General features: G+C 41.4%; 1 protein-coding gene across 5 annotated transcripts in view; it reads left to right on the top strand.

Annotated features, from left to right (window-relative positions):
* LOC126356311 (cyclin-dependent kinase 14) overlaps positions 1–12,367 on the top strand; it is a 1,047,636-nt gene that overhangs the window by 963,739 nt on the left and 71,530 nt on the right. Inside the window, exon 1 of one of the 5 annotated variants that reach the window (XM_050007269.1) lies at positions 4,242–4,527. The exons of the other annotated variants lie outside the window; for them this stretch is intronic. Within the exon in view, the coding sequence (XP_049863226.1) occupies positions 4,395–4,527 (133 nt within the window). The 5' untranslated portion in view covers positions 4,242–4,394. Of the gene's footprint in view, positions 1–4,241; positions 4,528–12,367 lie in introns of those variants that run through there. 5 annotated transcript variants of the gene reach the window in all.

Here is a 12,367-nt window from a genome sequence, read left to right on the forward strand (position 1 = left end):
CACTCAAAGCACTGTGGAATAATAACTAGTCCAAGTACATGGTCGCCAAGAATTCCTGCCCACACATACATGCTGAACCAATGCTGATTCGATGCCTCTAACATCACCCGATAATTTTCTGTACCCGACAGTTGACGATTATGCAGACTGAAGGCGCCACCTCTGGTATAAGTTCCTTCGTCGGCAAAGAGGATTGATGGCAGAAATCTCATCAGTGTGATGGTCTGGTGTAAAACCATCAACAAAATCCTGCCCGTAGAGGGAAATCTGCTACTGATAATTCTAGCACCCTTTGCTGGCGTTAGGGATAGTAGCGGTTGTCATGCAGGAGACGCATAATCGTAATTTCGATTACATCGTGTTGGCTGACTGCTAGCCTGGAGCTTGTACTAGGGTTCGTCTGAATGTACTGTAGAACTGGTCCTCCAAATCTGGTGTACACATAGTCCACCGCCTCGCTGCACGCTCGTCTGCCTGAAAGGACCCATGATCACAGAAACGCCCAAAAAGGGCTTGAAATGTTCTGTGGTGTGGTTCGTGTCAGTGAGGATGCTTGTTTTGCTATAACCACGCTACCTCACGATCGCTTCCAACTGCTTGGCCGTACACAGACACCATCTCAGCCTGTTCCCGAGACGAATAGCGGACCATTCTGCTGCGTACAGTACGTTGCGTCTATCACACAGCCTGCAACACACAAGGGACACCCGCTACGTCGCCAGAGGAACTTTCAATCGTCACGCCATCTAGCGTGGCACTGATGCACTTCCGGAACCATGTTCATAGGACCCTTTTTCCTCCATTTCCAGTCAGGAATCAGCCCCTGCAGTTTGTTGGTTTTGTCCCTTTCTCTCCAAACCAACCATTCCATCTGCATGATGGATTGGTTGGTTTGGCGAATCTCAGGAACTGCTGTAAGGATCTTGATCCGGTTTTCACTAATACAGACGTGTCTGATTCACGAGGAAGGTTTTTGTATGTAACTTGTAAATATTACGTACAAATTTTCTGAATTATGACGAATTGAAGTTCAGTTGCGAAAACGATGTCATTACCACATAGCGATCAGCTGCTATAACTCGAGAGAGCAGCAGTGCCTCGAGAACGCAGCAAACGGTATACAATTGATTAAATGTATTCGCAATTGCAAATATGGACAACAGTCAGCTGTATAATGGAATGACGACAACAGTACTATTCATGATTTGTACGTGACATGGGCGGGCTCAAGGATCCGTTTAAAATGTGTAGAGGAATTGATCACCGACAGTGAGGACCCCTGAAACTATAGATATAATTCGCATGGACATTACGAAAAGTCCCCACAAATCAGCAAGGAGGCTATCGCAGCATTTTGGTGTATCTCGTACATCGTGTACTAAAAGATATGATATTAAAAGCCTGTCGTGTGAGTGTGGCGCAAGAGTTGAAATTTGAGTATCAAGAAAAAAAAGTTCATTATTGTAACTGGCTGTTAACATCAGTTGCTATCGGTTACTTGAGTCCTTGGTTTACGTCTTGCCAGATGAGGCCTGGTTTCATTTGTCAGGTTATGTAAACTCCCAGACTTGCAGATACTGGTCACAGAAAATCCATATATTCTGCGTGAAGAACCTCTCCACTCAGAGAAGACAGGTGTTTTGTGTGCATTGTCTGCCATGCGCATTATTGGCCCCGTATTTTACAGTTAAAGGTAAAACAGTGCCAGATATCATAGGTATTTCACTCTTTCAATAGCACTGGGGAGAAGAGTTTGTGGTACAACCTGACAAGAAGGAGGTACCGGTTGATAGGACATGTTCTGAGGCATCAAGGGATCACAAATTTAGCATTGGAGGGCAGCGTAGAGGGTAAAAATCGTAGAGGGGGACCAAGAGATGAATACACTAAGCAGATTCAGAAGGATGTAGGTTGCAGTAGGTACTGGGAGATGAAGAAGCTTGCACAGGATAGAGTAGCATGGAGAGCTGCAACAACAAACCACTCTCAGGACTGAAAACAACAACAACAACAAAATGCACATTTAACAGATATGGAGAAACTGTATGTACTATTCCAACAAGAGGGAGCAGCCGCTCGTACATCCTACCAAAGTATAGTCCCCATCACCGACGTGTTCCCTGAAGTCAAAATACTTCTACATACAGTTGTGGGGCGCATTTCGAATATGACGACAATTTCAGACTACCAATTTCTGTTTCCTTCAGATTACCATTCGCAGTTCACACCCTTATTTTACTGCAGTGAGTGATTCAACTTTGAATACGTAATAAACATGATCGACAATGAAAAGACAACCAACACATCATCAGAAAAATATGAAATAATTAAATCTTTTGAGAATCAGTCGTTTGAGAATAACTACATAGCGAAAAAACATGTTAATCCAAAATGTATGGTATTTATTTTGTACGCATCAAGTAAAACGTTTTCCGAAAAAGTACTTCAGCAACTTGTTTTATTTCCGTATTGTCCGTTCTTTCAGCAGCGCAGTAGATGACTCAACTTTCTGCTTTCCTTGAATCAAGCTAGATGTGGACACCATTTTTTGCGTAGCACGGCGAAGAAGTCTCCCCTAGGCCTCTTTAGTCGAGAGGCACTAGGGCCTTAATCTTGACACCACGAGTGCTGCCGCCAGCTTTCAGAGATTTCGATGCATTGTGTCTCACAGGCAGTGGCGAGAGCCTATTAGGCAACGGCAACTGGCGGCACCACTGATTCACTAGCTGGCGCGCCTGGCAACAGCTCTGTCCACTTGTAGTTGCCCAAGACCGTCACGGGACATCGTGACACATTGAGCCTATTATCTGTAGACACTAGTGGCGCCACTTCTCCCCGATGGACCTGCGTGCACATACGATACGTCACTCGAGCACGTACTCCCAGCCCCACAGTCCGTCAGTTATTTGTTGCTACAGTACTGCGAACTTCGCGGTTGTTGCTATACGTTACCACATTGCCATTTTTTAATTAGTGTATAAATATGGAAACAGCAAATAAGGTACGTCGAGATGCGAGGGAAATGAATAATGTTCAAAACTAGAATAATAATAATAATAATAATAATGAGCGTATGGCATTGGCGGCTGGGAGACCCCTCGCGGCTCGGTTCGGCCGCCGCTCCACAAGATCTTTAGCGCCACTACGGCGACTTGCGAGTGAATGAGGATGAAATGATGATGAAAGACACAACACCCAGTCATCTCGAGGCAGAGAAAATCCCTGACCCCGCCGACAATCGAACCCGTTAATTTATCCACGCTGGTGGTGGCTGAGGTCCGTGGCTACGTGTTAAATGAACTGAAAATCAGACAATTTGTAATAGATTTCGCCAAGACACGTTTCGGGCCTTGGCCTTTCTCCATTTGGGTTAATACATTTACATCTTCGTCAATTCACACGTTTTCTTCGAATGCGTTTTGAACACCGAACTCAAAGTGTGCAAAATAAACATTCGATTAGCCACCACGTTTCCTGTGTTGCATATTTACTTTTAATTAATATGCAGGGCGGAAAGTGTGGGGGCTAAATATTGTAGGAGGAGACGAAGACTCGAATACTTTAAACAGGTTCACATGAAAGCAGATTGCAGTAGCCATGATGAGACACGTACAGGATAGAGTAACGTGGACAGCTGCATCAAATCAATCATCGGAGTGAAAAACAACACAGCAAAAACCTCAGTAACCATAGTAGTACGATACACTTTTATTCTATAACTTGCAGCTCATGCGCATCAAGAGCGAGAAAAGGAGCTACAAGTTATAGAATAAAAATGATTGAACTTAACTATTAGTTAAAAGTTGGTATGCAGGTCGGGAACGTAATAGCTACACGTCTGTGAACAGGGAAACTGAATGCTGTAAAAAATAAATAAATAAATAAATAAATAAACCTTTGTCGTAGCGATAAACGCTTCTTGGCGGAAATGAAGCTGTATAAGAAGTGGCTAGGCTAGTTGCTGTATCTCTTAAAGTAACTCTAAGTTTCACATTGACTCTTTGTTTTTGGTTGTGGCAACACGTCAGCTGTCCAGTTACCACAATGAATGCGTGCGTCCTGCGTGCCCGCTTTGGCTATTGTAGGAAACAAGAATACTGCCGGTCGATTACTCATTCTCACCGACAGATACATTCACCCAGTCGAGAAAGTACGTTCAGCTTTTGTAAAAGGAATATGTGTAATTCCTTCCAGGCCGAAAATAAGTCTGTGACGCATATGCCGCTATTATTGTATTCCAGTATGCTCCGCACCGTCGCCTCGAAACCTGTGTTCACTGTTGCCCTGTTGACCGTTTCCTGGGCCAGTGATGTGTCGCTGCTGTCGTATCGGTCAGGACCAGTGTTGTTATACACGTTGCGCGCTCAGTGGTCAGTCACCGTAAGTTGCCGTATATGCGGCGGCAGTCGTGTCCGTGCTTATCAACAGAACTCGCGTGCCGGGGACAAGGTCGACGCGGGAAAAGTCCGCCTTGCCACAGACTTAACATGTGCTGCTGCGCACCAGCCACGGACGATTCGTCATCAGGTACTGTCTGTCTGTCTGTCTCCACGACCAACACCAGCGGCTTGCTGCTAGCGTAAGTCCATTTCACTTGACTAGTAGGAATGTGTCGACCAGAGCACCTGCGTGCGTACTGAATCTGGTGTGTGAACTGGTTAGTAAGACAATAGTCCGGAAGAGTCTGGCCATTTTACAAGCCGAATACATAGCGAGTTAACGACGTGTGCTCGATCGTTGTGTCTCCCGGATTTTATAACGCGTGCTAACGAAGACGGCTGAAGTAGAAAGAGTGACCCCAGAACATGTGACTTTCAGTCCGCAGCTCTTGGTGTAGTGGCTAGCATTGCTGCCTCTGGATCGCGAGGTCCCGGGTTCGATTCCTGGCCGGGTTGGCGATTTTCTCTGGGTGTTTATCATTTCATCATCTTCATTTATGACAGTGGCTAGATTGGACTGTGTAAAAATTGACTTTTTGCGGGCGCTGATGACTGCGCAATTGAGTACCCACAAACGGCACATCATGGTTTATCTTTAACAGGTTATGATGTTGACTAGTTTTTGATGCCATTTGCAAGGAATATAGAAGTGAACACTGATTTGACTGGTGCTTGGTTAATGGACTTACCCTGCAATTGACTGTCCCAGATGCCTAAAGTAGCGTAAGAAATTTGATATCGAGGAAGCAGATCTTGTTGACTTACATACTTCACAAATCACCGCACTGTGAAACAATGCTTAGCACGGTACCTCATATTAGGCTTTCATCCCGTTCCAGTCACGTTAGGATCGCGGGAAGAATGACGTTAAACGCCTTTCTGCACCTGCACTTAATCTTGTCTTTGCGGTTCTTATCAGACACACACACACACACACTCCAGATTCTTCGCTTAACGTTGGATCTCGACACACTGTAAGTGGGCTTTCTCGGAATGATAGATGTCTATCTTAAAACGGCTGCCAGTTAGGTTTTTCAGGGTTTCCGTGTAGCTGTCCAGTGAGTCTAACATGTGAGTGTTTGTGCCGCCTTTATTTACGTTAAGTATCGCTATTGAGGATAGCGGATGTCTCGTAGTGCATTCTTGGTTTAAAGATCTCGTTGAGACAGGCTTAAAATTGAACCTACAGCATTTAATTTCTTTTCTAGGCAGTTACTTTCATGTCCCGTAGATCATTTTGCACGATGTATCGTAATGATGGGCAACGAGTCATTTTACATTCACATCACAAATTAACTCGTAAATATATCTACACTAAGCACATTTATGATTCTTTTTCCTTTCTTTTTAAATATGCAGATGCGAGTTAGTAATTCATAGCCACCACCTTTTATCCATTACTGAAATTGTTCTACAGAATAGGAGTTGTCGGCGAGGATCTTTTTCAGTTCGCTTTCAAATTTTACTTTACTTTGCTGTCTGTCAGGCATTTTATATCATTGCGTAAGTCAACAAAAATTCTAGTTTCCAGCATTGTACACCCCTTTTTGTGCGAAAGACACCATGTGCAGTAATTAACGTCAGTTTCCGTTATGGTATTTATATTCATCATTGTTCCTTCTGAACTGCAGTGGATTATTTACGACAAATTTCATGTTGGGAATAAATGTACTTTGAAGCAGTAGTCGGAATGCACAACTTATGAAACCGATGCCTGGAAGATGATCATGGCTGAGGACCGCATATTATGCATATGCTTACAGCACGTCTTACCCCAGAAATTTGCGTGCCATGAATGAAAATATGCAAAATATGTTAACTCACTGATATGGCCCTCCCCAAAATTTGCAATGCTTCTAAGTGCAAATGTGGCTGAAAAAAGTTGTTTTAGGGGTTCCACAATGTGCTGCTCCAGTTTAAATTCTCATCAGTATTGACACAATAATTTTGAAGTTTGTATAGTTTTGTTTGATTTGAATTAATTTATTGTGGGTTCAAATAAATTTCGTTTTAATTTACCCCTAGATGTGCAGAAGTGAAAGCTGTCTTTTGAAAATTGACGGCGAGACCATTCGCAGAATATAGGTCAATGATATTTTTAAGAACATTGTGTAGCTTTCTTCTGTTTCTGTACACAAGCTTGGCTTGATAATACTAGTGTCATCTGCAAAAAGAACTAATTCTGCGTGGTGTATATTAAACGGAATACTGTTTACATGTGAGAAACAATAGTGCAGATATGAATGAGGCTTGGGGAACCCCATACACGGTTTCTTCCCAGTCAAAATAATGTCCCCGGTCAACAGATAGGTCGCAGGAAATACCAACTGGCGCTTGTAAAATCTGGCGAGTGAACAAGTAAATGGCATTCTGAGTAGAGCATTTGTTCTGAAACCCAAACTGTGATTTGCTGAGGGTATTTTTTGTTGCTAGAGTGGGATACTATTCTAGAATACATCACCACCTCAAATATTTTGGAAAATGTCAGCAGTGGAACAGGTCGGCAGTTACTGACATCTCTCTCTATTACCTTTCTTGAAGAGGGATTTAACAACGGTATATTTACAGGCTTTAGAAAAATTCCTTGAGTTAGTGATGCCTTAAATATTTCAGATAAGACCAGGCTTGAACAAATCTTTAGTACTTTATTGGAAACCTCATCAAAATCGGATGGGCTTTTATTTTTGAGCAGATGTATAATTTACTTAATTTCATGAGTAGTAGATGATAAATTCATATGATTGAATTTTACGAGAGTTGCTTTTTCAACGTACTACCGTGATGTTTCTCTTGAACTGTTTGTCCCTATACTTTCTGCTCTAAGAAGTGTTGTTATGAAATATATTTGGTATCTGTGACGATTAATTTATAGCCGTGCCATTCAGTTCAGTAGTGCTGCTGTCTTGTTTTGCGGCTTGTTGAATTGTCTCTACTTTCACTACATTCCATACAGCCTTAAGTCTGCGGTCGGAATCTCTGATTTCTGGCATTTTGTGTATGTCCATTGGATGTTGGTTTCTTAGTATTTTTCCGGAGTTTTTGTTGTGTGCACCTACTGTAGGATCTCTGTGGTTCCTTCTTGCTAACAGTTAATTCCATTTCACAAGGTTAGAATGTTCTTTAATCTCACTAGAGTTTAATAGTTTTTTACATGACTGTTTAATGGCTATTCTGATCAGCTTATGCAGAAAGCTATTTTCAGATAGTGATATTAATTTATCATGGAATAGATTTTCCCTTTTATCAGATGAAGCACGCTTAGCCGATACTGTCCTTGAGTTTATAAGTGTTAGATGACATCGGTCATTTGAAGCTCTCTTCGGGGAAAACAACCCCCCCCCCCCCCCCGCCTCCAATAGCACTTTTCTAAGATTTCCTTCCGTTTTTAGTTTCCCTCCCATTGTTACTGATTAAATTGCTGTTTTTACCCTTCACTAAGCCACAGAGTGGGCGCTTATGACCGTAGCTGTTTTGCGCCCTAAAATTATAAAACTTTGTCAGCATTTGATTCATTATAAATTTCATTGCAGGTTGTCTCTTGTAAACTATTCTTACGAATATTTGTCGAGGCGTCAATAATTATTCTGACTTCCTCTGAGGAGTATCCATACTGTAAGCTCCTCTGTCATTTATCCTATCTTGTACATCTCCATCCCCCTATAGTCGAAACAGACACTGCACTGGGATTTCGTTTCAGTGAACAGTAGCCTGCACAGATCAGTGCTCACACGGCTCACGGTAGTGTTAACACAGGCATTAGAACCTCCACAAAACTCCCCTGTGTGTCACGTGGCTAAGGCTTCGCAGTACTAGCGACCTGGTTCCCTGTTGTTAATTTTCCATGTACTATCTGACCCACACTCCCTCCTATGACCGCTACGTATTCTTACGGTATCGACTTATACTTAATTCCTTTGCTAAAAGTCTGGTGCAACCTAATACGGCCTACAGTTGGACGAGGCTCATCCCCTCCTACTTCAGGATATTTATTCGATACTGTAAACTCAAATGTAGATGAAGTTGAGGAGCTGTTCACGTTTCGCTCACTGATTGTTATCTTTACGCAGTTCCCATGATTTGTTTCCCACTTTAATCTGCCTACTTCAGACTTCGCATTTTTAATTCAGCCTGAAGGGCACAAATCTTTGCTTCCTGTTCAGCGATTCTCTTATCTGTTTCGCAGAGCCTGCAGTTCCATGAGAAGGGCCTCGTTTAGCACCCCATTCATTTCCCCTCTGTAGTTCAAGTGAAATTCCAACCCACAGGCTAGACATAACATTCAGTCGTTGACTTTTCTACAGCACCATTTCACTTGAAAATAGATTACACGCCCCAAAATACAATTAAATCACTGAACACACTTTACACTACAAGAAATTTTATTTACGAGCCGCAAAAATCAGGCTTATAAGTTAGAGCTTCATATGTTTAATGTAAAAAGTTAATTATTTCCGCTTACAAGAAGTAGTTAGCTCTCAACTGCAGATATGTTAATTAACTTAGTAACAATAGAATGTAACATACGCAGGCTGTATGGGAACAATATCAGTTAAACTCATAATTTTTCTTGATATCCAGCAGAGTGACTTAACAGATCTAGAACTAAGTATACCTGCAGCTCATAACCGAATATCAACAGCTCAGTCTCAAGTTTCATAGTTGCGATGAGCATTCCTCAGCCGCTACTCCTTGTACAGAACAAGGTGGCGCAGCGGTCATGTCTTTGGACTCGGGTCATTCAGGTTCGTGGTTTCTTTGGTAATCCTAACCAGCTTTTCCAGAAGAAACGATTTTTGCTTTGGGAGAAAAAGGAGGCCCATTTGTAGGCTGTGCGACACACTTTGCTACTGATAGACTGTAAGTAAATATGGCGACCTACATTGTTTTGCACATTACGATAAGAGCGATTCATCTGAATAGATTGAAGATGCGTAATGCCTGGTGAATGGTGTACACTGTATCAAATAATAAAAATTAATTATCTGAAGATGGCTCGTCAATGAGCTGAAATTAGTTATCAAAGGTTTTCTAGCGATCTTGACCTAAGATTTTTTATCGAAGTATTTTAAAACAACAGCTCGCATATCTCCCGATTTGACAATGTCCACTAACATGTTTCTGTCCGTTACATCAGATCTATTTTCCTTCTAGAATAGACATATTAACTTTTTCGTACATTTACCTCAAATTACATATTTACAAATACTTCTCAGTGTTGTTCAGTGCAGTTACGGGAATGCTGATGATAAATTCTAATGGAATTGGAGCGTTTGGTGAATCGATGAGTGGAGATTTTTAAAAAAACGAGTTGACACGTTTCGTCTAATCATTGTTTCATCCAATAGAAACACGAACATAGGCCACAGTAGTAACAATAGGAACGGGATATAAACACACAACAGTAACGTGTTATTCTGTGTTCTACGTTCTCAGCCAGTATTATACTGGTGAGCTGAACACAAGCGCAAATCGTAAAACTCCCAGTCTGAAATTAGAAACATAAAAGTATGTGACAGAGTTCAACCCAACTGCGAACAGTTATCTTACGCTAGCAATTCGATGCCTAACACTAACGACAAATGCGCATTCTCTACTTAGATACATGAATTGCTAATTCTGTTGTGTGTTTAACATTGCACACACGTTTCTTCCGTGATTCGCGCTTAGCTCAAGTACAAGCGCACGAGTAGTACAGATAATTAGAAATCCTCTCTCTCGCCGTGAGTAATTCATCTTTTTTCATATATTGATACAGTTGTCAGTTTGCAGGTATATAAACTTGTCTCTATGATAGAAAGTATTTTTCTAAATGGCTTGCTTCGTCTCGTTTTTGCCTGGTTCAGTATAGAGGAAAGTGTGTTTATTGGCCCATGTCTGTCACTAATCAAAACGTAATATACATTGTCCATTATGCATATCGCATAATATGTGCATAGTTTGTAGCTTACATTTGTTAAGTATCCTCTAGAACTGATACGGGATCGATTTCAAACTTCATGGAGTATCTGCGTGTGAGCAAGCTTGTGTTGTGACTACTCACGACAAAATCTCCAATTTTTCTTACACGGTGTAAAATTTTTGGTTACTTCCCTCAGTCCACTTTTCGATATGATTAAGTCGTAAACCAATTTCTATCCATCCCTTGAGCAAACGCTGAGAAGTTTGGCGAGATGAAATCTTCATGGTCAAACGACAAAACGTTTTTTTGGAGTACATTAGAAATAACGGACATATGAAATACAAAAATAACTGTTTGTGTAGCGACAATAGTACACAGAAATCAACAACTGTTATCCCAGTATTCATTAAAAGATGGATGTACGAAATGAACTGTCTTGTGCTGTAAAGGAAACGTTAATCTTCAGAAAGTTACTAGTAACATTTTCCGTGATTACGCGAACAAATACAACTGATACAGGAATTCAACAGACTGCGACATGGTTGAATCAAAATACAGCCTGACTCAGGAAACGATTTGCCTTTATTCCAGTTAAACCACGTCATGTTGAACAACAGAATTGCGGTCTGTAAGACGCAATGAATTTCATTTTTTCAAGTAAGGCTGGTAAGAAATAAAATGTAACTGCAAATGAAGCTCTTGAAGTTTAACGGAGCAAAATTTAAGTGTAAGGATTGTCAAATGAATTTTTTATTCGACAACTGAACTCTGTAAACGATTAGTGCTGATAGTTCAAAGTACCACGGGCAACTGAATGAAAACATGTACGAACGTAAGATATCAACAAACAACTCCTTCATATCTGCTGTTCTGAATACCACCAGAACTATAGTTATTTACTGGCTTTAAATTTCGGTGTTGAGAATGTAAAAATACAAGACTGCGTCGTATGTATTAATGACGCTACGTTTCACCTACAAGTTAGCGGTTTAGTAGCTGACTCATGAATATAGAAGCCTGCACTAAGCTTACGTTTGACTGCAGAAAACGTATAAGCATACTAAAGAATCAGGAGGTTGACAATCGACACCAGTACAACTTCACGAAAAATTGTTTTAAGTATGATCATAAGTGAATAGTCTGATCTGTGTAACTGTAGTTGTAACTGTGACCGAGAAGTTGGACCACGCGGCCGTCCTCTCGAATTTATCAGCGTAATGGTATTAAATGTTTCTTCATGTACGAATTGACGCTATGAACGAGCAGTGTTACAGTAAGTCGGGACATTTTCCAGTTTAATCTTTCAGAAGCGAGTCATGAAACTGAAGATTTGTTAGAGTATTCCAATGCTTTACTGGACATTATCGTTTTGTGGTTGCATTGCACGACTTCAGCAATTTCACACAGTCGGTTAAGAGGACCATTATTTGAAACTGCAGTCCATTTGCTGTCACCTGTCACACTTGGCATTCTTGAAAGTGCAAGTAATTTTTACAGAGTTAAAATGGCTTTAAGTGTTGGTAAAACATTCCATCCAAACTAAGGAGGAATTCCTCTTTCGAATCAGTGCGTGCATGTCCTGTTGATTTTTCCTCATTAATTTCTTTTTAAGGCTTTTGCAACTAGGCATAATCAGCCGAAATAGATTTTCCTCTCTTGGGTATTTAAGCCGATAATGATTTGTCGTGTTAACAGCTTGCGGAAGGTACTACGCACATCTCCGATGCGGGCTGTTGAAAAATTGTTGGCTAGCTGCTTCTACTCAGAAGCTGAGTGACGCTTTACAACAGGTGTATTTTCTGTCGTCACTCTCAAACTTACTTACGCTCCCCTTAGGATAGTAAATTATCCTTCGATGGCTGCCTGGCTTCATTCAGTACTATTATGATAAAACCTTTCTGTATTGCTTTATTGTGATGTGAACGAATCACCGCTCTTCCTAGTCCCTCTCATGGGTCCAGTCGTCAGTTGAAGAGCCTTAAACAAAGCCTGGAAGCAATACGCCAAGAAGTAGCTGCGAAGCTCTCAG

The sequence above is a fragment of the Schistocerca gregaria genome, chromosome 3 (genome assembly GCF_023897955.1).
Source record: "Schistocerca gregaria isolate iqSchGreg1 chromosome 3, iqSchGreg1.2, whole genome shotgun sequence".
NCBI classification, from domain to species: domain Eukaryota; kingdom Metazoa; phylum Arthropoda; class Insecta; order Orthoptera; family Acrididae; genus Schistocerca; species Schistocerca gregaria.